General features: G+C 39.4%; 1 protein-coding gene across 1 annotated transcript in view; it reads right to left on the minus strand.

Annotated features, from left to right (window-relative positions):
- LRP6 (LDL receptor related protein 6) overlaps positions 1 to 25,228 on the minus strand; it is an 84,613-nt gene that overhangs the window by 19,443 nt on the left and 39,942 nt on the right. Inside the window, exons 8-15 of the mRNA XM_060778094.2 lie at positions 16,597 to 16,813; positions 14,756 to 15,045; positions 12,664 to 12,890; positions 8,080 to 8,264; positions 5,948 to 6,274; positions 4,598 to 4,800; positions 2,949 to 3,160; positions 976 to 1,169 (exon numbers count right to left, since the gene is read on the minus strand). Coding sequence (XP_060634077.2) covers positions 976 to 1,169; positions 2,949 to 3,160; positions 4,598 to 4,800; positions 5,948 to 6,274; positions 8,080 to 8,264; positions 12,664 to 12,890; positions 14,756 to 15,045; positions 16,597 to 16,813 — 1,855 coding nt within the window. The remainder of the gene's footprint in view (positions 1 to 975; positions 1,170 to 2,948; positions 3,161 to 4,597; positions 4,801 to 5,947; positions 6,275 to 8,079; positions 8,265 to 12,663; positions 12,891 to 14,755; positions 15,046 to 16,596; positions 16,814 to 25,228) is intronic.

Genomic DNA, 25,228 nt, shown 5'->3' on the forward strand with positions numbered 1-25,228 from the left:
TGACACAGTTCAGTCGCCATCATGTGTTGGAACAGTGAGGAGCGTGCTTTTGCCATTGAGGCCTACTTTTCGAGCGGATTTGGAGTGGCCGGCCCGCTCTTCAGATCTGGCCCCGTGTGATTTTTTTTCTATGGGCTTTTTGAAATCCCGTGTTTATGTGATCCATCCAAGGACCCTACAAGATTTGAAGACCAATCATGCCATGCTGGCAAGAGTCATGACAAACGCCAGAAATCGGTTTACTCAGTGTATGGAGAATGGGGGACGTCACCTACCTAATTTGATCTTCAAAACTACGTAAAACAAAACTTTAGGTATGCGCCTACATTATAAAAAAAATTCTGATTCATGCAATGGGTTTTATTAAGTTTTGAAAAAAGGAAGTTATGCTGTCTCACCCTGTACAACTTATAATGTCTTATAATTAGAACAAAAATTTACACAGCAGGTGTATCTTCTCAACACAATAGATGAACAAATTAAAAACTTACTGTATGGTCATGTTCTAGCAGCATTTTCTCCTGATGTTTCATCTACCATGGAGATCCTCTGAAGATGCCAGTTACAGATGCAAGTGAAAAGTCAGGAGAAAATACTGCTAGAACACGGCCATACAGCCCAGAAACTACACAACACCCCACTGTGAAGACAGACCAGAAGTCAACTAGTTTTTTTAAAATGCTGGAAAAGCACAAAGCACCCTGACAGATTGCCATCTGGCCTCTATTTAAAAGCCTTTTTGGAAGGAACTTCCACCACAGGCAGTGAGTTCCACAGTTGAACAGCTCTTACAGTCAAGGATGTTCTTCCTGATGTTTACTTATCTTAATTATATAGTCCCTTGATTTTTTTCTTTTCCTTTTTTACTTTCAATATAACTTGATTTTTTATACAAATAATAAAAAAAAGAAAATGGGGAAATAAAACATGCTGGATCTCAATCACATATTAGAAAGCAAAGACGGGCTACTATACCTGAAAGATCACTGCTCTCAATTCTTCGCAAGTCAGAATCTGCCCAGAACAGCTTGCCTAGCTGGCTGTCAACTGCCAAGGCAACTGGCTTGCTCAGTCCATTAGAAAAGAGGACTTCACGTTCAGTTCCATCCAATGCTGCCCTTTCTATTTTAGGAGGAGACCTTTCCTGGAGATTGGTAAAATACATGTACCTGTAAAAACAAAGTTAGAGAATTTAGGTCATCTCCTTTAATTCCTCCCTTTCCTAGCCTTTTATTCAGTTGGCAAATATTCTGCACCCTTTTGATTGAATTACTGAGTGAATGAATTCCAGCATTCTGAAATGAGAAAGCAAATAATTTTGCATCATTTGTTTTGAGAATGATTGTTTATTTATTTGAAACATTTATATTCTGCCCTTCTCACCTTGCAGGGGACTCACGGTGGAGCAAAACACATATACAGCAAACATCCAATGCTGGGACATAAAACCATAAATATACACGAACATTAAAATCACTTATATCCACTTTAAAATCAGTTGCTTAAAAACCATCTCAGAACACCATTCTATTACTGCCTCATTGAACTACCACAAAATACCAATCTGCTCTTGGAGTTCTTCCAAATCTCAGCTGAAAGCAAACATATGCCTTGACCTCAAAATTGCCACTGGGCTATTGAGACAAAAGAGAAAGCAAAAATTGCCTAAATATGGGCTTATAACCAGGACTGAGCTCCAATATGTTGGGAAAGGTTTAGATAACACCTTTTTCTTGCTTTCACCTCAAAAACAAATTTCAAATTTAATTTATACATATAAACGTGGTCTCAAAGGTGAAACGGAATTTAAGATAACGAGGACATAAATCCTATAGTCCCCATGAGGTCATACTGCAAGCTTTCCCTTTCATGAGAGAGAAGATTTATCCCAAGAGGACGTTCCACGGCACTGATTGTTTCTTGTTCAACAGAAAATGTTCTACTATAGGGCAAGAGAAAATAGTTAGGGCTTTTGCAACTGTCTGGAAAATAATTTTAGTGGAGCAACCAAAGTTATTTTTCTTCCCAACAGAACCAAATGGAGAATATCTGGGAGGAAAAACTAAACAGAAAAAATATGTTCGTCAACCTTCCTCTCTTCCTATAACGTAACTGGTAGGATCATGGAAGTAAATGGACCCTGCACCAATGAAGTGTCTTCATCTAGAAGTACACTGATTTGCTCCATCCTATATTAAAAGGTCTACAGCCTTATATTCAACCGAATATAATGAGCTGGCTAGTACAGAATTATTATTGTGTGCCTTCAAGTCATTTGTGATTTATGGCAACCATACAGTGAACATATCGTGGGTTTTTTCAAGATTTATTCTAAAGAGCTTTGGGACTTTGTTTTCCACACATCAAGGTTCAGTTCAGTTTTAAGCTCCTTTTCTATATGCATCTATCAAAATGGAGGGCTGGCCTCAGACAAAGGCACAGTTGGGTCCCACTCAAATTACGATAAACAATTACTCATGAGCCACAGCCAGGTGCCCATTTGGATAAATAAGGTAGATAGCAGTAGCTTAGATAGAGTCAAATAATCTCTGGTTTGTCTCTTTTTACATCTTACTCAACCACAACAGGTTTTAGATCACATCTGTGGATGCAATAATAACCTATGACTTGTTCCCGATTTGATGGAGATGCTCTGAAAGAATGTGAGGATCCTTCTTTTTCTACTGTGTTGGTATTGAAAGATAATGGATCAAGTATTGTTATGATATGGTCTGTATATAACAAAGGGCACTTGAATTTGGTGGTGGGTTGAGGCATAGGATTCTTGCACAAAAAGATTCATTTTTACCATTTGCAATGTGAATAAAAGAATCTTAAATTCACAAAACAGAACAGAGAAGACAATAATAACTGAACAGACCGAAGGAAGCAAGGGAAAAGAGGACTTGGTCCTTAAGCATGAATTCACCATGCAGTACTCCACCTACCCTTTCTCTGGGTTCACAACAATGGCTCTGGGCCGATCCTGATCACTTTTCAGCACTACTCCCATCGGCTTCCCATCTAGGCGTGTCACATTGATTACATTGGTGGCCTCACAAGTCCAATAGATGTAGCGGCTGTAGATGTCAATGCTCAGATCATAAGGTTGTATATCTAGGTTCTGATTTGGAACTGGACTCATCACAACTGTGAAGCTCTGAGAGTAAAGAGGCGAGAAACAGATTGATTCAAGGAAACAAGCAGAGGAGAACTGGACATTGTTCTACAGCAAGCCAATGCACAATTCTTCTACCAAACTACAGAAAAGTGATGAACCCTGCTGATGCTCATGCTTCTGCTTATAATGTCCAAAAAGCAGAATAACATAGAGCTCTCCCTATGCTATTCCCACACACCTTATTTCTGAACTCTCTTTTTTGATATTATAGGAAACATGACTCACTCTGTATTCTATTTTGCAGAATCATAGAGTTGGAAGAAACAAGATGAGCCATCCAGTTCAAATCCTTGCCATGTGGGACGAGCACAATCAAAGCCACACACACACACACACACACACATACACCCTGGCAGATAGCCATTTAGCCTTTGCTTAAAAACTTCCAGAGAAGGAGTTTCCAAGGCAGCATATTCCACTATGAATCAGCTCTTACTGCCAGAAAGTTATCTGTAATATTTAGGTGGAATCTTTTTTCCTACAATTTTCTGCATTCTCCATATCCTAGTCTCCAGAGTAATAGAAAACAAGCTTGCTCCCTCCTCATTGTGACATCATTAAAAATATTTAAACATGGCTGTCACATCCCCTCTCAGTCTTCTTTTCTCTAAAAATACCCAGCTTCCTAAGTCATTCCTCATAGGGCTTGGTTTCCAAACCTTTGATCATTTTGGTCACCCTTCTGTCTTCTGGTCACATGTACTGTTTTCAAGGCAGGTCTCACCTATCCTGTGCCTGTACATTTCATTTTTATTCCCTTTCATTTTTATTGCCTCTTCCTCCCTTGTATGCTGTAGTGTGGATACATGGGCCTCCAGACTTCCAAAAGGGCCAGCAACTTGCATTTCTACAAGTATAGTTACCCACATCCTCTGGCAAGAATACAAACATTCTACAACTGTTGCAGGTAATTGCATGAGCTCCCTCACCATCCATTCTAGCAGAATTAAGTAGGGAATTAAGGAGAGAATTGAACAGAAATCTGGACTTCCCTCAACCCCCCCCCCCTCCAAACCCTCATGCCTGTTTGTCTTGTCTTTTATGCCAACCTCCTGTACATTTCAACATTTTGCCTAACATAAAGCTGTCCCTGTACTTAATTTCTTTAACTTTCAAGTAAATCGAAGTAATTTACCAGTCTGAACAAAAGCAATTTTTGATTTTAACTCATCAGTTTGTAACATTCTATATCTATTGAAAACTACAATATCGGAAAGCCATTTAATATGCATATTCAGAACATATCTCTTGCTTTCAAAATTTAACATCAACATGCTCATTTTTTAAGGAATTAGCTCTAAGTGTTTCTCCAGAATAAGGTATAGGACATCAAAATTTTTTATAAAATGTTTGAAACAGCCCTTCTACCCTATTTCCCAATCCTGTTGCAAAACCAAACTATCCATGTTTAAATACCTGGCTGCCATCCTCTTGTGATCTCCTGATAACATTCTGTCTGGAGTCAATCCAGTATAGCTGCTTGTCTAGTGGGTCATAGTCGATGGCTCGAACATTTCTGAGGCTGTGGATTGGAAGGATGATATCTGGACTCTGCAGCTCATCTATCACCATGCGATTGATTGCATTCTTCTGACTGAAGAGTAAGAAACTTGTAGGAGCTGATATTTAAATACAAACAAATACAAAAGAGGACAAGCAATTGGACAAAAATGCCTTAAACAAACAAAAGTATTTAAAGAAAAGTGCTTACAGAAATTACAGTTAACAAACATTTTTGCAAAAGAGATATTATCTAGCAAACAGGAGCTCCACCTCTATGATAATGATGGCATGGAAGACAACAATAAAATCATGGCTTCATACTCTAAAAGCTACTAATCAGAATTTGTCAGATTGGATGAGAAAGGAAACTATGGCAAGCAAAAGCTTGCTTTCTTTGGTTGCACAAAGTGAGGAGCAAGGCATGCAGGGTATTCACATGATATTTAATCTTTGTTTAATAAAATAAAACCACACTACCTGAGTATAGTTATATATTTGGTAAACACAACTGACTCAGCCAAGACACATGGTTTGTAATCCTATTCTGAGGGTAGGCTTTTGTTTGAGCACTCAGTAGTAAACCAGGGTCTGGATTCAATAAGAAGTGGTACTGGGGATCCGTTGGGGGAACAACACTGGTGCAAACCAGGCTGTTTGCGGAGTCAATTCTCACTCAAATCCCAGCATATTAACATTGGGCTCTTGGAAAAGGATGTTGAAGGAAATCACAGAAGATACATAACAAAAAAACTTTCCCCACAAGGGAAAGGACTGGGAGAAAGAACTTCCAGAACAGTACATGCAGTGTTTACTTAGTTGTCTAATTCATTATACAATTTGTCTTAGGTTCCAAAGGTACTCTGGGCAGGTGCAGATTACCCCGTTTATGTGATTCACAGAGACCGTGATGAAGAAATAAAAATATTGATCCACAGTTAGTGTAAGATTTACTGTCATTATATAAGCAATGCATATACCGTATGTAATATATCCTGGGCACACAGGATGAAGCCTTTATTTTTAAAAAGTTGCTGGCTTTTAATAAATAATCTGCCTGAACCAGGCTCCCCAAGACTTCAATAAATCTTTTTGGCATTGTAAATATTTATGGGACTTCATTTGGTGTATTCCTAGTTCTACCACAACAGCTGCAATTCATTTTGGTCTGCATCTGAAATACTACTGTAGTTGTACTCCAATCAGAACCACAAAAACACAGTAGTCTCTATACCACCTAAATTGTCATTTATGTTTATGGCTTACCGCTACATGTTTTGTTGTCAGAGTTCAAGGAATAGTGTGCTGGACATCCACAAACAAAACCACCAACAGGCACTGCCAAGCAGAGGTGGGAGCAATGCCCGTTACTGGAAGCACACTCATTCCAGCCAGCTTGCCGGGATGAATGGAAGACTAAGATATCCATCACATAATCCAAGTGGTTTTGGATTATAGTTCTGTTTTGGCCACTGGTTTTGTTGGCACGCTCAATGCTACGCCGGCTCCAATCTGTCCAGTAGATGTAATCCTGGTATTGAGTCAGGCCAAATGGATGAGGTAGGTCATCTGCTATAACATCTCGGTCAAGACCTGTTTTGTTTTAAGTGAATGAAAAGAATGTTGAAGTATACTGAGCATCTGAGTTAACAATACGTTTCTCTACACTGCAAATCAAACTATATAAGGAAGCACACTATGCCACTACTAAAGCAGCTCCATTGGTTGCCAATAAGTTTCCGGTCCCAATTCAAAGTGCTAGTTCTCACCTATAACACCCTAAACAGCTCGAGTCCTGCCTATCTTCATGACTGTATCCCCCTATGAACTGGCATGGGCTCTAATATTTGCTAGGGAGGCCCTCCTCTCAGTCCCACCACTGTCACAATTGCAGCTGCTAGAGATGAGGGAGAGGGCCTTCTCAGTGGTGACCCCCGAATTTGGAACTCCCTCCCCAGTGAGACTATACAGGCCCCCACACTGCCCTCCTTTCGTAGGGATTTGGAGACATGGTTCTTCAATCAAGCTTTTGAGAATATTTAGCCCTAGTTGTCCTGTATAGTAGTAGCACATCCTGCACTTTATCCCATGTCCTCTCTCCATTACTGCAGTTGGCATTTAACTTATTCCTAATGTTTACAGCCTGTTTACGTAAATGTATCGCCATGGTTAGAGAATCACAGTTTGAGCGAGTCTAAATTGATATTTTTATATGTGCATGTGTTTTTATTTTATTGTATTTTATATTGTGTTCACTTTTATTTTTGTTTTTAGGCACTTTGTGCCGTCTGTAAGCCACCCTGAGTCTCTTCGGGGAGATGGTGGCAGGATATAAGAATAAAGTTGTTATTGTTGGAACGCCCTTCCCATGGAGGTAAGATCAGCCTCCTCGCTGATGGTATTGCGAAGAAGACTAAAAACTTAGATGTTCAAGCAGGCATTTGGCTAATTCGGTGCAATGAATGTGTTGATTACGGATTGGTAATATGGATGATGCAATTGGACCACGATTTTAGTTAGGAGATGTATTGGATTGTGATTTCGTGTAATATTGTGTATTATGTTTTTTATGGTTTTAATTGTATACTGTGCACTGTATATTTTGTTGTAAACCGCGTTGAGTCACCAATTAGGCTGAGAAACGGCGGTATACAAGGACAGTAAATAAATAAATAAAATAAAATTGTTGTTGTTATTATTCATCAGACTCTTAATCAAATACATCTGTAGAATTCTCTCATTCTGCATAAGTACTAACACACTCCAAACTCATTTCATTCCACATTACAAAATAGTTTTTTCTGAAATTATGGGTGTATTGTTGACATTCTATGAAACTATGAACATTAAATAAGATGTTTAATATGCACCTTAAAAATCAAACAAAGCATTTTAAATCTGACAGCATTACACTGTAAAATATACAGTCTACCATTTTTATCTAAACACAGAAAACAATGTCATCACATTTCCTATCATGTATAGTTCTATAAAGTTAAAGATAAAACACCGAGAATATAAATTATTAAAAAGTGAAATAATTTAAGATACATCTCCATCCATATGCTTCTGAAAGGTTTCGCATTTTTTCTGCTCAAGGTCTGCTCTGTTCTTGGAATGCCAACCACAGAATGGGAAAAAAGCTGACTGGAATATGTTATTTTCAGAAGAATAGTTCTGTTTAAGTCTCAACATACTGAGCACCAAAATGAGCCTTGCGTCACCTTAAGGATAAGAAAGGAAGAGCAATATCCAAAGAGAGGGGTGTGAAGGTTAAGCAAGCAAGATGGATGAGATTTGCAGGAGCATTAAGTCTTTCATTTATTCCAGGGCCTACTTCACTACTTTGCCTGACCTAAAAAATAGTACTTTGCATCCATAGAAAAACTAAAAGTTACCTAGCATATTTGATGATTCAATCAGGTTTGTATCTAGATCAGTCCAATATAATCTTCTTTTAACATAATCGATTGTCAGTCCATTAGCTCGCCCCACGTTTGGCACCAAGGTACTGCGTTCACTACCATCCATTGCAGCTCTGTCTATTTTTGGCTTGCCACCCCATTCTGTCCAGTACATGAACCTAAAGAAACGAATCAAATATTGCATAATTATCTTTTTTTTAATGTAAGGAAGAAGGAATAGCTGGGGAATACAGCTAAATTGTATAACTTAAACATTAACTGAGTGGGCAACATAATTTCTTATAAGCACAGTTGGGGTTGTACCAGTCAGGAAGAATAATGTTGTTATATTTTAATTCCACTTTACTCTTAATATAGGACCCAAAGTGGTTCACAGTATAGACAGAAATACACAATTAAAACCGTGGATAATATATAAAGGCAGTCCCCGAGTTATAAACATCCGACTTACAAACAACTCATAGCTAAGAATGGAGGTAAGGTTCCTTCCACACAGTCATATAAACCAGAATATCAAGGCAGAAAATCCCACAATATCTGCTTTGAACTGGGTTATCTGAGTCCATTGTTGTTGTTTATTCGTTCAGTCGCTTCTGACTCTTTGTGACCTCATGGACCAGCCCACACCAGAGCTCCCTGTCGGCCGTCACTACCCCCAGCTCCTTCAAGGTCAATCCAGTCACTTCAAGGATGCCATCCATCTTGCTCTTGGTCGGTCCCTCTTCCTTTTTCCTTCCATTTTCCCCAGCATAATTGTATTCTCTAAGCTTTCCTGTCTTTTCATGATATCTGAGTCCACAGTGCCATATATTCCAGTTCAAAGCAGAAAATGTGGGATTATATTCAGCTGTGCAGAAGGGGCCTTGGAAGGGAAATTCACTCCTGAAAGAGTTATCATGGGGAGAAAGTGTCTCCACTGAAGCTGTATTAAGCCTTGTTTTCACAACAAGCCACGTTTTTCAAAATCCAATTATCACAGGGACAGAAGTGAGGCGAAATCCTCTGATCAGAGGCACTGATATCCAAGCAAACACCACAGAGGTGTTAACTTTCCTTATGCTATTCAAAGCTATACATTCCACCTTAAAACGTACCTATTCCAACTTACATATACATTCAACTTAAGAACAGACCTGCAGAACCTATCTTGCTTGTAACTTGGGGACTGCCTGTACATTGAAAAATATGACCATTGGTTATATCTTCAAAGTAACATATTTTTGGTACTAATGTTCTAAAGAGCAATGTCTTAAATGCTTTTTAAAGGATTGTTTTAAAATACATTTAAATGGGGAAAACCACAGTGTTTTAAAATACATTTAAATGGGGAAAACCACACCCCCCAACCACAGTGTTACAGGAGTATGCAGTCTTCCAGATGTTCTCAGACAGCAATATCCTGCAGTCACAGGTTACGGTAAGGAATGCAGGAAACTGTAGTCCAGTGGTTCTCAACCTGAGGGTCCCCAGGTGTTTTGGCCTACAACTCCCAGAAATCCCAGCCAGTTTACCAGCTGTTAGAATTTCTGGGAGTTGAAGGCCAAAACATCTGGGGACCCACAGGTGGAGAACCACTGCCTTAGTCCAAAAAATAGCAGTGGGACCCTATCTCTGCACTATGCTAAATCCAATTAGTTATCAGCAGTTTATAAATTTCAATCCCAGCAATGTGGTTTACAATAGTTGATAACATATAATACTTATACAATACAACCAGGTTCAATAAAAGCAGAATGAATACAACCGTAAATTATAAAACATCTGCCATTTTAAACAGTTTGTAATGAATACAAGTATCTAGTCCTTTAAATAGATAATTAATTTTAAATCCCTGTCCACCATTCAGGGAACTCAATTCTTTCTTTCTTTCTTTCTTTCTTTCTTTTTTGTTCTAGTTATTCCTTCACAGATCAACATGTTTGAAAACCACTAGTATGAGCAAAAAGAGTTATTGTAGACTAGGATTCCTCAATGAGAAGAACTTTCCTGAAAGACCACTTGTCACCACTACTGATTATTTTGTGCATTGAAAACTGCAGAAAAAAATTCTTCTGATCCCAGATCACAGCTGAGAATGAATAGGATTGACCATTATGTGAACTGAGATTATATTGCAGACTGTGCTGTAGTAACACCGTACCCAATAAACCTTAGTAATGTGTAATGATCTCTCAGCTTGTTAATTGTACAGGGATAAGTGGAAAACCTTTGCCTATGCCAGTGCTTCCTCTGGGGCGCTGGAACAACTGGGGCCAGGGCGGTAATAGCCTGGGGTGCAATTCAGTGGCATTGAATAAAAAGAAGAAATAAAATTTTGAAAAACAATTCGTACATGTTTTATCTGTCATGTATTAGAATTAATGCCATAGTGATTGCTTTACTTTTCAAATGAATACACATAATGCAAATTATAACCGATCAGTGGCCAAGCAAGTGTTGGCAGGCAAGCATGTTGTGTATCATCAGGAAGTCCCGTATTCATCTAATTTAAATTAGTTCTGAATTGTGTTGACAGAGAGTTAGTAATTAGGCCTGGGTAACAACGCAAAAATTTGTTTCTAAAATCGTTTTGTAATTGGGGGGTTTTTTTGTTTCGATATTTAAAATAATTACAAAATTTTCCAAAAAAAAGTTCGGTATTTACGAAATTTCGTAAATATTTACAAAACATTTTGTAAAGATGGCGCCCTTTTTTTTCAATATTTTTAAAATATTTTTTAAATTTAATTATTAATTTAGTAGAATAGGGAGGAGAAATTAAAATTATTATTATTAAATTTAAATTATTATTAAGGAGGGAAGGCAGGCACTCACTCTGGCGGGCCCTCTCGCTCGCCGCTCGCCCGCCCCTCTCGCTCGCCGCTCGCTCGCCCCTCTCGCTCGCCGCTTGTGGGGTTCAGAACGCTCTTTGATTGCAGGTGAACCATAAATCCCCGTAACTAAAACTCCCAAAGCCCTTCCCTGACAGATGGCCATCCAGCCTCTGTTTCAAAGAGTCTCCACCGCACTCCCTCTGGGGCAGAGAGTTTCACAGCTGAATGGCTCTCACCGTCGCCGCTCGCTCGCCCCTCTCGCTCTCCGCTCGCCCGCCCCTCTCGCTCGCCGCGCACTCGCCCCTCTCGCTCGCTGCTCGCTCGCCCCTCTCGCTCGCTCGCCCCTCTCGCTCACCGCTTGTGGGGTTCAGAACGCTCTTTGATTGCAGGTGAACCATAAATCCCCGTAACTAAAACTCCCAAAGCCCTTCCCTGACAGATGGCCATCCAGCCTCTGTTTCAAAGAGTCTCCACCGCACTCCCTCTGGGGCAGAGAGTTTCACAGCTGAATGGCTCTCACCGTCGCCGCTCGCTCGCCCCTCTCGCTCTCCGCTCGCCCGCCCCTCTCGCTCTCCGCTCGCCCGCCCCTCTCGCTCGCCGCTCACTCGCCCCTCTCGCTCGCTCGCCCCTCTCGCTCGCCGCTTGTGGGGTTCAGAACGCTCTTTGATTGCAGGTGAACCATAAATCCCCGTAACTAAAACTCCCAAATGTCAAGCCCTTCCCTGACAGATGGCCATCCAGCCTCTGTTTCAAAGAGTCTCCACCGCACTCCCTCTGGGGCAGAGAGTTTCACAGCTGAATGGCTCTCACCGTCGCCGCTCGCTCGCCCCTCTCGCTCGCCGCTCGCCCGCCCCTCTCGCTCGCCGCTCACTCGCCCCTCTCGCTCGCCGCTTGTGGGGTTCAGAACGCTCTTTGATTGCAGGTGAGAGGCAGAGAGGGGCAGGTGAGGGGCAGAGAGTTTCACAGCTGAATGGCTCTCACCGTCGCCGCTCGCTCGCCCCTCTCGCTCGCCGCTCGCTCGCTTGCTCAGCCGGCGGCATCGGCAGGCGGCCATCTTACGTATTTCCAAAATGGACGGAAATACAAAATTTTTTGGCGCCTGCCGTTTCGATATTTAAAAACACTTCCGGGTTAAAAAAAAGTTTTGTAATCGTTTCGTAATTAATAAAATAACGAATTTTTAACGAATTAACGAATTAACGAAACGAATTGCCCAGCCCTATTAGTAATAATGCAATTGTAATAAGTATTTAAATTTTTTAATTCATGCTGCTGACAAAAATAGAACTGAACATTAATAAATTGATAGCAGCACACCACATTCATCTTTCTCATTTAGGATAATTTTTAATGTTATTCATAATTTTTATTTTCATATTACCCTTTGTTATTAATTTTTGTGGGTATTTGTGAATGTTACTATAGTTGGTTTTAATAAATAATTTTGTAATGTCAAGCATTAATGTGTCTTATTTACAACACTGTATTTCTTGACCCCACAGTAGGATGTAGATAGAAATACAGATACATAAAATAATACGCATTTGTCACAACACCTTCTGTTTGTTCTAGGGGGCATTGGGGGATTTTTTTAAAAGGAAGTGGTAGACCAAATAAGTTTGAGAACTTCTGTTCTATATTAACAGTCCCAGAGATAGTAATTGCTTTCTGTGTTGGATCATAATAAAATTGTTACAACATGTAGTGTTATCACTGAAGCTTCAAAATTAAGCAAATAGCCCACCCTTCAGCAGGATCCAGTGCCAAAGCCCGAGGACTATCAAGATCCTTCCACACAAGAACCTGGCGATGCTGTCCATCTAACTTTGACACTTCAATACGGTTTGTTCCTGTATCAGCCCAATACAGGTTTTTTCCTAGCCAATCCACAGCCATGCCTTCTGGGTAGTCTAAGCCAAACTCAACCACATGCTCCAGGGCACTTCCATTCATGAACGCTCTGCTGATGGTCTGCAAGAAAGGGATTTGGGGGGGGCGGGGAGGAGATAGAATAGACACCATACATCAACATTTAGAAACCACTGAGAACAACTAATAAATTTCACATGAGATCCAGGGTCATCCAATGCAATGTTGCCCACTGGTTAAATCATTCATTCTCTGTCCTGATCTACAACAGTAACAGTTTTCACAGTACCCTATTTGTAATGCAGGCTGTATCACAAGCTGTGGTGGGGATTCTGGTAGATATTTACTTCCTTTTATAGTACACTAGTTTAGGTGCCCAGCAATGTCCAGATTAGATTATTAGAAAAGAAAATATAATCTGCCTTTAGATTGTATGAATAGTTCCATTAGAAAATGCATAAGGATATGGGCAAACGACCACTCCCATCATTCCAGGTCCATTGCCCCACAACCCCACCAGTTGGTCATGAGAGGTATGTGTGCCAAGTTTGGTTCAGATCCACCTTCAATGGGGTTCACAGTGGTCTCTGGATATGTATCTTGGAAAATACATACAAACATAGACAGATATATAGACAGGTAGATACAAACATACATACAGACACATTTTCACTTTTATTATAGACTATCTTAGGTACCAGGCGATATCCGGATTAGGGATTCTGTAATACTAAACATTAGTAATTGTTTGGTTTTGAATTTTATAAATGGTCCCAATAAAAAATGCATTACGATGTGAGTAAACATCAATTCCCAACATTCTGGGTCAACACCCCCCCCCCCCCCCGCCAAAAGCCCCACTAGGATTTAAAGTTGGTCATAATGGGCATATGTGTCAAGTTTGGTCATCCAGAATCAATTTCCCTAAACCCCTCAATTATTTTTTGTTCTCATGGTGGGTAAGTGTGCCAAGTTTTGTCCAGATCCATCATTGGTGAGGTTCAGAGTGCTTTTCACATATAAGTGAGCTATAATGTCTATCTTCCTCTGTCATTGCTCTTCCAAACCCTTCCCGTACTTAAAGACATACATATGTATAAACAAATTTTCACATATATATAGACAAGCTTAGCTACCCAGCGACACCTCTGTAATGGTAAATTTTAAAGTACCATATTTATTTGAGTCTAATGCACATCTTTTTCAGGTAAACCTTGTCTCCCAAATCAGGATGCACATCAGACTCAACGGTGCGTTAGAATTGTGCTCCCAAACCCCCAGCTTTTAGTTGCTCTGCTGCACCCCACTTCCCTGGCTGGCTAGTCAGCTGGTGGAACCCCACTCACGTGGCTCCCCTTTACCTGCCGCCAACCTGATTCCCAAAAGCACCATCACTGTTGAAAGTTTGGAAGCCTCTGACTGAAGGAGAACATAGTCTTCCTCTCTTCCGCCCCCTTCTTCTCTCCCTTCTTGAGAGGGTTCCAAACTCTCCAAAAGGATGCAGGGTGAGTCTGAGCATCTACTCCCCCCCCCCCCCCGCATTGCTCTTGCATCATCACTGGAAGAGGAGTTGCAAGAGAGCTGCTCTGCATCCCTTTGAAGAGTTTGGAAGGTTCTGCTCCAAAGATAATGCAGCCTTTCTTTCTTTCTTCCTCTCCACCTTCCCCGCCTTGTTTTTGCAATTCCTCTTCTCTGAAAGCAAGAGGGAGTGGAGAAGGGGGGGGGGGGGGCTCAGGCCTGGTCTGCAGAATGGCCTTGAGAGTCAGTGTTTGCTGAGCTCTTGTCAGCAATGAGCTCAAGAAAGCAGACCAAAGAAAGCAGGGAAAGGAAGAAAGAGGAAGGTTTCATTATATAGTAATTGATTATATAATTACATTATGTAATGCATTTTAACATCCACTAATTAAAGGTTTGTGGGCAGTCTATAATTTTGTTAATATATAAAATGCAGGAAAAACCACCAATACCTTTAATGAAATGTCTGTCCAATATATGCGATTATCAGTCACATCAAAATCTAGAGCAGAAGCTTCTTTAACTCCCGTGAGTGGAATTGCAACATTATTGTTGTTAGTCTCCAAAGAGATTCTCCTGATATCAGCTCTACGAGAAAACAGCAAAAAAGCTTCTGGGACTATGCAAGTCTTCATGTCACTTATGAGTTCCAGGCCTATGGGGCAGGCACAGCGCAAACCTTGAGGCCTGTACAGGCAAAGATGACTGCAACCCCCATTTGATTCTGCACAAGGATTTGTACCTAAAGGAAATTGAAACAAAATAATGTAGTTAAAGCTGACCTCTTCTTATTACAACAGGGAAAACCGCCATCTTCCTATATGATAATAAGATGCATATGTTAAAATTACAGAAAAGCTAACTTCTTTATTAGTGCAACTGAAGAGTCATTGTTGCATGACTACTGAGCTGACTGATTCAGTCACAACTAAATATGGACACATGAAATCTAATATTTGTATGATATTATAAGCCTTATGCTCAAATCCATTTAATTTATACATCTAATTCAATTTAATATCACTTACTACTTCCATTTTAAACTTGTATTAAAAGGTATTTTTGACTGATTGTTTTCATCTCTTGCTTTCCGGCAATTTTTCACTGGAATTCCAGTCAACCCAAAACCTACCACAAATTAGGCATTTTATTTCACTTTCCCAGCCTCCAAAAACAATGAACAAAAGACATCCAAAAGGCCAAAATAGGCCAAAATATCAGTCAGAAGTAATGTGACAATTTCTGATGCACTGAAATCTAATAGGGGAGCAGTGGGGAATGGTTCTCACTATGTCCAGTTATCCATCCAAATATAGGAAAAGCTGTTTCTTCAAGTACTAAGATTCCAAGCTGTTTATGTTGTGAAATACTAATACAAGCATATTGAATTTAGGTCAGAAATGTACTGGTCACCATCCTTTAAAACTGGTGCTAATCATGGGGACAAGGAAAAATCCCCTAGTACCATTCTCTAGAACCAGTTTGGACATATATGTAGATTTATTGTGATACCGTGCCCAGCCTACAAAATCAATCCAGTAAGATACCATTATCAATTGTCTCAATAGTCATCAAGAGATCTAGGATGATTAATAAAGTTTCACTCCCCAGTGTTTCACAAAGGTAGGTTGTCAATTAGGACAACTAAGGCTGTCTCAGTACCACACTCTGACCTGAAACCAGACAAAAATGTGTCCAGATAATTTGTTTCCTCCAAGACTATCTGAAGCTGCCCACCTCATGCCCAACCACCTTGTCCAAAAAAGGAAATATTAGCAATAGGACATTGGGTCTTCCATACAAGGGGGAGGTCACTTTCAGCAATAGTAGTTTTCTTTACGCCAGCAGACATTTCACCTGACAAACACAGGTATTTAACATCCTCAAGGTCTATCTAATCTGCCCAACTCTGGTAGATCTATGAGACAAAATGGTCAAAGGTCAAACTTACATGTGGTGGGCATCCTCAAACTGCGGTCCTCCAGCTGTTTGGGCCTCCAACTCCCAGAAGCCCTAACAAGCTTGTTCAAGTGTCGAGAATTCTGGGAGTTGAAGGCCCAAACAGCTGGAGGACGACAGTTTGAGGATGCCTGCTGTAAGAGGTTCCACCACTGTCTCTCTGAACCTGACCCCAACAAGCTCCTTACCATTCTGCTTGAAGGCACAAAGGATACTGTACTGTAGGCAAAGGAACACTTTTTTGGTGATCTCAGATGAAATGCCTCAATTTAAAACTCTTTGAAAGCTGCCTCACTGCAATCTGGTTTTCATTAAAGGATTCTAAGACACTTACCAGTTATCTGATGGACATTTGTAGCCTTCAAACCCATGAGATCAGGTAGCTGGTCAATAATGATCTCCCTTTCTGCTGTCCGCTTGTGAACTCGCTCAATGCTTCGCCTTTGCCAGTCTGTCCAATAAATATAATCTCCCAAAAGTGTGAAGCCGAAGATATGAGGCAGCTTATCCTCCACAAGGACTCTCCTGTTGGTCCCATCTGCGTTCATCACCTTTAGGGGATCCAAGAGAAATAATAAACAAAAACACACGCATTCTGTGCTCAAAATAGTCATTTTTCAAACTGTGCACCTTAACAATGAAATGTAATGTCAACCTGCACACAATTTCTGATCTGGTCTCTTTGTTGTTAAGTACATGTGGTGGGAGATTCAATTATCCAATTGAGATGCAACTGAACTGCACACTCTCAGAAACTGTTGCAAGTGGTATGTCTGGTTAAACCACTATTCTGGGTTTCCTCTGCACAGTGACTTGAGTAGACAGCATCATCATCATATTTATTATACCCCACTTTATCTCTCCCAGACTCAAAGCGGCTAAACATAGAAGCACCAGCATATAATTTATAATTTAAAATATATAAACATTAAAACAGGATGAAATATAAACAGTATTAAAATATTCCCAGTTAAAGTCCATTAAAACATATTCAAAGTTAAAAACCACAGCAACCCCCGAGGTGATCTTTAAAAACTTCTTCTTTAAAAGCCTATCTAAATAAAAAGGTTTTAGCCTGCTTCTTTGGGAGGGGACAAAGTGTGTATACTTGGAATCAAAAGGACAGTTTAGATATTTTAGGTACTGGGCAGAATAGGACAAGCCAGGAGTGCACAAATGACCAAGTCACAATACTACTGTATAGTAGGAAGGAAATTACATAGCATCCTGATTCTATGATTCTAGGGTAAAAATGTAAAAATGTAGCAGGGCAGCTTTTTCACTGAACTCCTGCCTCAAAGGAAAGAAGAAGACACCGTATCTGCTGGACTTCATCCTTCTATCAACATCCCCTTTTCCTCTTATGTCATTTTGTAATTAGATTATAATCCTGAAGGTAGGGAACTGTTGTATTCTTGTAAAGTGTCATATACAATGATGGTTCTGTATAACGAACTAAAGATAATGATGATGATGTCGACAACAGCAGCAACAATAACCCTGGCAAAAGTAGAGATGTGTCTTGTTAAAGATGAATTATCCATAAGGAAGGAGGGTGAAAATAAACTTGATCGTGAATGTGGGACATATGTATAAGAAAGAACAGGGTTAGTCAACTCTGCAGGTTCAAGGACCAATTTTCTGCCCTCCAAGAAGCAGGCGCTGAACAATGTGGTTAAAAAACCCAGATTCAACAGGCATAACAGAAACGTTGGGGAAAACAGAGAGAACCAGAAGGATACAGTAATTTTCTGGACACAAACTCGTATTGTGCATAATAGAAATATGTATTGGGAATTGTCATTTTTAAAAAAATTGAAAAGGACGCAGTGTAACAGACTTAAAACGTTACCAGATTCCTCCAAAACCTGTAACGACCTAAGAAACTAAAACTAATTTATAACTGGAGACATACATCCAGAGTATTTGCAATTTCTCAAAACCAGCGTTAACGAACACAATAACAGACTAATATAACAGAGTACATGTATCCCACAATACTCAAATGCCTCAGGCCAGGACAGTTAGCACCAAAACCAAGAATTCAGAGCACAGTTAATGAGATAAGTTATGGAAGTTATGGAAAGAAGGAAGGCTTCTTTAAGAAAATGCAAGTGTTGCCATAAGAATGTAATGAATAAAAGGACCAATTTTAAAAATCATATTCAAGGAAATCCAATAAATGACAGTACAATAAAGATTTTATGTCAGTTCATCATCATGAACGCAATTGCAAGAAGCCACTATCCATAGATGTGTAAATATTGATAGCAGCTATATACCTGGCACAAGCTATCACACATCTCTGCAGTCATACAAATGTGCTGAATCTATGGTCTCACACTCCCTCTTCCACATAACCTCATAATCCTAGCTCCTGTTTCTGCTGCTCTGTAATTTTTTAAAAATCAAATTTTAAAAGAAATGTTACCATTACAATTATGATGTATCTACTTGGGTATGAATAAACATAATAATAATAATAATAATAATAATAATAATAATAATAATAATAATTTTCAAATATAGCTTAGAAATTGTAAAACACTGTCTTGGGCATAGTGAGGAAAAGGGAGAGGAAAGTGGGAGAAGGGGATAATCCTGTCACTTCAGTGCTGGTATGCTGGCAATAAAGCAGAATAGTCCCCTCATACTAGGTAAGTGACAGGAGTGAGGCACAATCTGCACCTATGTGCAACTATTATTGATGGGTTAGGCCCCTCAATAGCAGGAAGCTTGCGTATCACAGGGGTAAACAGACAGGCACAAAATATTATGCGATGGAGTGATGGTCCTTCTTCTATGTTGGTTTGCCACCTTCAAGAGATGAAATCCCACTACACATTTTAAAACGTTTTCTAAAAACATGCTTGTGATTTAAAGTGGTCCAGTCCACACTGTACACTTGGCTTTTCATAGAACTTACTGAAAAATTCCTACACTGAAGTCTTTTGATAAGGCTTAACAATCACAGGGGGAAAAACATGACCTCTTACTGGCTGCTAAATAGGGCATTTTTCCCCTTTCTGCCCTCCAAGAATTAATGGCACGCTATGTCCACTAATTTGGAGAAATCACTATTTCTATTATGCACTGCCCATCAACGAACGAAACTTTAGTTAAACGACAGAAAATTACAATAAGTGTTCATTCATTGCTTTGTAGAATTCTTTATTTTAGAAGGGAATTAGGGGGTATGAAAGACACGATGCTGTAAGAGGTACACTATTTCATTTACCTACATTTTAAAAAGATAAGCCTTTTACAACACAATCTAATACGCATCTAGTCCAAAGTAGGCCTCCATGCGAGTGGAGATAAGTTAGTGGAATTTCTTTATCAAGTCACTTCGGCTGCATTGCGAAGACAATGAAAATGTCAATTCAGAATAATACGACTGAACTTCAGGCCCATGTCTTTCTCTTTCTCTTTTCTTAGCTGTCTATCAAAACGGCTGTGGTATCTAAACTGTACCATGAGGTTAGCACCCTCTCATAAACCCAAAATAACAGACTCGCTTCAAACCCTGATTTAAGATTGTACCACCAACTATAACTAGCCAGTTTGAATATAGGAACAAACATTGATTGGTGCTAAACATTGGTTATGATTCTGTATACATTAAGCACTTGGGACAAATGTAACAGTGTGGATATTGTGATTTCCATATCTGTGCGGACAAGGAAGCACTATAATCTTCAGCTCACTGTGAAAGTTAACTCTCCAATTGGCAAGTCAAAAGTATGAGAGAGGCCAACGTATTTGCTTGTGAACCATTGGAGAAATTAGGGACCATATCTCTAAATCTCTAAAAAAGTGAAAGTGCCTGTGCAATTATCTTCTAGCTTAACTGAGAGGATTCTGGCCAAAAACAAGAACACAGGGGAGGGGAAGAGAAAGCTCCAGATGAACAAACTGGGCCTGAGCATTGGAAGTCTTGATGTCTAAATTTGCTTGCTTGAAATTACACAAAAAATATTATCTCCCTGGGAAACTGTTCCACATCCAATATATTTAAGGGCTTATAAAAAACTTTTTAATATTCCATCCATCCCAAACCCTTAGTTCCTAAAGCATCAGCCAAGACATTGTTTATTAACAGTCGCAAAAAGACTGCTTATCCAATCCAAAGAAAATACACTTGAGGTTAGTTATAGTCCATGCTGGGATGTGTGTATGTGTGGACATTTTGAGAACTGCCTCTTAAGCCAGGATCTCAAGCACATATATTATATACGACGTTATTTGTGCATTTCAAAATAGACCAGCTCTCACATTACAATATTCAGTCGATTTGAAGTATCTGTTTCGTCTACATTTTTCTCATAATACTTGCACATGGCCTGAATAAGCTAAGCAAGCTATAAACAATCCGTTCTCATTTTGGCAAGGAGTCAACTGCTCAGACCTATCAATTTTCATCCCTCTTTCAGAAAGCTTGTGGGGAAGGGGAGCAGAGGGTACAAAGTGTGTGCTTCAAGTTTTTACGATTCATAGCCTATGCCTCTGATATTGGGGGAGAGGTGTCCAAAGGCTACATAAAGTGTTTTCTAACTCCTTGATACCAGGGAAACAGTGGGGGAGCTGGTTAACTTAAAACAGGTATCACAATCTACTGTATCCCCCAAAAGAGACACCTTTATGCTCTATGATCAGCTCACAAAGCAAAGCAGAGCAAAAGAAAATGGCAAATGCCCAGTCCAATTTCCCTTGGCCCAGCTAGTTAAGGCTCAGGGATGAAAATGTGTTTTTAGGTGATGCTTTTTGAGAGCTGCCCACAGCTGCTGCTAGTGCTGCTGTTATTAATGTTGTGTACCTTCAAGTCATTTCTTACTCATGGCAACCCCAAGATAATCACAGGTAAAGGTAAAGGTTTTCCCTTGATATTAAGTCCAGGCGTGTCCAACTTTGGGGCTTGGTGCTCATCTCCATTTTTAAGCCGAAGAGCCGCCATTGTCCGTAGACATCTCCATGGACATGTGGCCGGCATGACTGCATGGAGCACCGTTACCTTTCCACCAGAGTGGTACCTATTGATCTAATCACATCTGCATGTTTTCAAACTGCTAGGTTGGCAGAAGCTGGGACTAACAGCAGGAGCTCACCCGCTCCCCAGATTTGAATCACTGGCCTTTTGGTAAGAAAGTTCAGCAGCTCGGTGGTTTAAACCACTGCACCACTGGGGGCCACCAAGATGACCATATCATGGGGGTATTCTGACAAGATTTTTTTTTTTTTGAGAAAGTATGATTGCTATCAAAATGGAGTAAAGCCACACTGGTAGCAATCACAATGACCCATGCCACACAGGATCAGAGAAACCCAACCACAGGAGCACAGACTTGTGGATGCACTCACATGGAAGTTTAATTTTATAACAGACACTTCAGTATCAACCACCAAGAATTTTGCCATGAGCAGATTTGGAATTCAGCATATTTGAAAAAGGAAAACCTATCAAAAATGTAAGAAAAAAAGCAAAAAAGAGAAGAGAAATAGCTAAATTTTAAAGTCATGGGCTTCCAAATCAGGGTGAAAATATTAAATGGAGTATTTTCTTAATATCAATATTCACTTCTCCAAATTTCTTTTCCTGATCATCACTCCTTATTACATAATGAGGCCATCTTATTCATTACATATTTAGATGTGAATTGTAAGCTTGTGCAGAAGCTGATCTTAATATATAAATTAATGCACAAAAGTGGGGGGGGGGGGGGACAGAGAAAATTATGGAAGTATTCTTGCCAGCCTTGATCTTTGCCAGTTCACATAATGCCATCAGCACATAAAGATAATATGATTTCTAGAAATAAAAAAAAATAAAGAAACCAATGAAGGCACATATGCAACAGTGCAGCTTGAATTGGTAAGCTTACAGGGGAAAAATATTTATGCAGCAGAAAAAAATCAAAACAAATATGGCATGCAGATCAGGGGGTGTGCAGTTCCATCAGTTCATGTATTTAATGATATACTAAGAGGAACAAGTATTTTAAGTGGACATTAAATGTGATTTTTTAAAAAATAAATGTAAACCTATCTAGAATAACCTATCTAGTTATGCGACCCCCGAGCTGGTAATGGAACATAGGAATGGAACAATGGACGACGAACCTGGACTATGCTTGGATGATGAGAAGATTGGGTACGGTTGTTTTTTGTAATAATTGTGCATTGTAATTGCTTATTGGTAATTTATGGATAATGTGTTAAGTCAATTGTTATATGTTGTATGGAACCACTGCTGTTTCTACTGTTTTTACTGTTTGTGAACCGCCGTGAGTCGCCTTCGGGCTTGAGATACAGCGGTATAGAAGCAAAGTAAATAAATAAATAATAGAATGTAGTGACATCTGTGGTAGCTCTGTAGAATGGCTGTAAAGAGTTTAGTTTTTGTAATAAAGGCAGCTTTACCTATCTGTAACATGTGACATTGAATCAATTTTAAAATTTTAATCTATTACATCTGGCCCTTCCATAGTGTTTTGTGTGTTACTCCTTATATGTTTAGCTATATTATTGATATTGTTTTATTGGTTTACTTGCTTCGTTGATGTACTATTATATTTGTATTTGACGGGTTTGGCCACATGTAAGCCGTTTTGAGTCCCTTCGGGGAGATGGTGGTGGGGTATTAAAAAAGTATTATTATTATTGTTATTATTATTATTATTGATTCAGGGCTTCATAAGGTAAGGTGAATCCTGAAGAAATGAATGCATGAGTTTAGAGGGAGCATACTTTTTGTTCTTTTAAGTGTCAGGTTAAGGAGAACAAAAGCAGTGCAAGAATCAGGTGGAATGACAAAATATTTGTTAAAACTGAAACCTTGAGTGAAAATTAGTCAAAACAACAGATAGTGCTTCCTTTGATATTGATGTTGTGTTTCCCAGGTTCACCACTAGTAGGAGATACCGTGCAATTACTGCCTTCATTGGACAAGGGAAAAATAATGAAAAGAAGAATAGATATATCTTTTTTAAAATCCGTAACATAACAAGAGCTTAACATTAAGCATGGGTAAACAAGTTCAAGTATATAGACCTGTACTGTGCAACATAAACACAGTCAGAGGAAGAACAGACTTTCCCCATCCCATATTCTACCTGGCACTGAATAAATAAATATATAAAGCCAATTTAACAAAGCAGATCATACATTTTAACCTCATGGCATGGTAGGGAAAAAAACCTCAAGTCAATGAGAAATCTTCCCCACTGGTAAACACAATAGTAGACATCCAATTCAATAGACATTTATCAGCTGTGAAGCCTGATAGAGATAAATGAGAAAGCTGTTCAGCCCCAGCCTTCCTCTGCCTGCTGCAGTCTGCCAGATAAAGTGGGAACAAAAGCTCCCTGCTGAATGCCCCACCAGTCTCCATTAGCTCCTGCTGATGCTTTATTATCTGAGGGCTATGCAACAGTGCAGCTTGAATTGGTAAGCTTACAGGGAAAACAATCTTTATGGAGAAGGAAAAAATCAAAACAAAATCTATCTGTGAAAAACAAAAAATCATTTTTCTTTTTATCTATTAATGTATGCTAAAAAGCAAAAAAAGTATTATGTAGTTGTGAAAACCTTTATGACATTATATCATGAAATAAAGTTTACAACACTGCAACTTATTTTACACATTATGCACACAATCATATAAACTAGGACTACCATGAGGTAGATATTAATAAACATGTTGAACGGTGCTGAGTGATGCAAGGAGATACTGACTGTTCTCTTTCCAGTAATTTGATGCTGTGTCTGATTTTTATTCTATGGTTCAGATCCAGACCAAGAGTGAGCATCAGGAGTGAATGCGACCTCATTCCACCCTGCTTGTTTAGGTAGTACATAGCCATGGTGTTGTCTTAAAGGCTCTGTACCGTTGAATCCAAGATGATAAGTACTTCAGAGCCTTGAAGACTACAAGAAGCTCAATGTAATTGTTGTTGATCAAGCACAGGGGAAGTTGTGTAGGCAGTTTCTGAACAGAGAGGAATTTCCAACAAGAACCCGCAGGCAACAACCATCATCATCATCATCATCATCATCATCATATTTAATAACTTATTAATCGCCCTCCATCCGAGAATGCTCTAGGTGATTTACAGCTAAATTGTAAAAGATAAAATACATACATACAGAATTTTAAAATTAACAGAGATCGAATGCTCTAGTAAAAAGCCAAGACTTAAGTGCTAGAGTAAAAGGTCCTAAGTCACGCATGGCTCTCATATAGGGCGGCAAGGAATTCCATAAGGCAGAGGCAGAAATAGAAAAAGCCCTGCGTCTGGTACTTTCCAAGTGCACTTCTCTAGGACCCGGTATATAGAGTAGGTCGCGTTGTGCTGGTCTTTGCGGCCATTCAGGCTTTGAAGCTGCAGGGCCATTAAATGCTAATCAAGGTGGCCATTTGCAACAGTCACACTTGCCTCAAGCAGACAAGAGTTCTTCTACCCTGGACATTCCACAGATATATAAACTCACTTGCCTAGTTTCCAAATGACCCCTCAACCTCTGAGGATGCCTGCCATAGATGTGGGCAAAAAGTCAGGAGAAAATGCTTCTGGAACATGGCCATACAGCTGGAAAACTCACAGCAACCCATAAAGCTTGTCATTGATTCTTTTGAATATTTTGAAATAAGTACAGCATTTTGGGTAAAATGTTCATTTTAATTGCTGCTATTCTTCTTAAGAGTGATAAGTTACATTTACTCCATTTTTGAAGATCCATTTTTATTTCTTTCCATGCCTTTTCATCGTTATCTTGGAAGAGATTTGTGTTCTTTATTGATACGGTTATCTCAAAGTATTTTATCTTCATTATTTGTAGACCAGACATTTTTTGTAATTTTCTTTCTGTCAAATTTTTAGATAAGATTTTTAGTTTTTTCTTATTTATTTTAAGTCTTGCTACTTCTTCCAATGTAGCCAATACTTCTCTGATATTTTCTCCTGGATCTT

The sequence above is a fragment of the Anolis sagrei genome, chromosome 5 (assembly GCF_037176765.1).
Source record: "Anolis sagrei isolate rAnoSag1 chromosome 5, rAnoSag1.mat, whole genome shotgun sequence".
Classification (NCBI taxonomy): Eukaryota; Metazoa; Chordata; class Lepidosauria; order Squamata; family Dactyloidae; genus Anolis; species Anolis sagrei.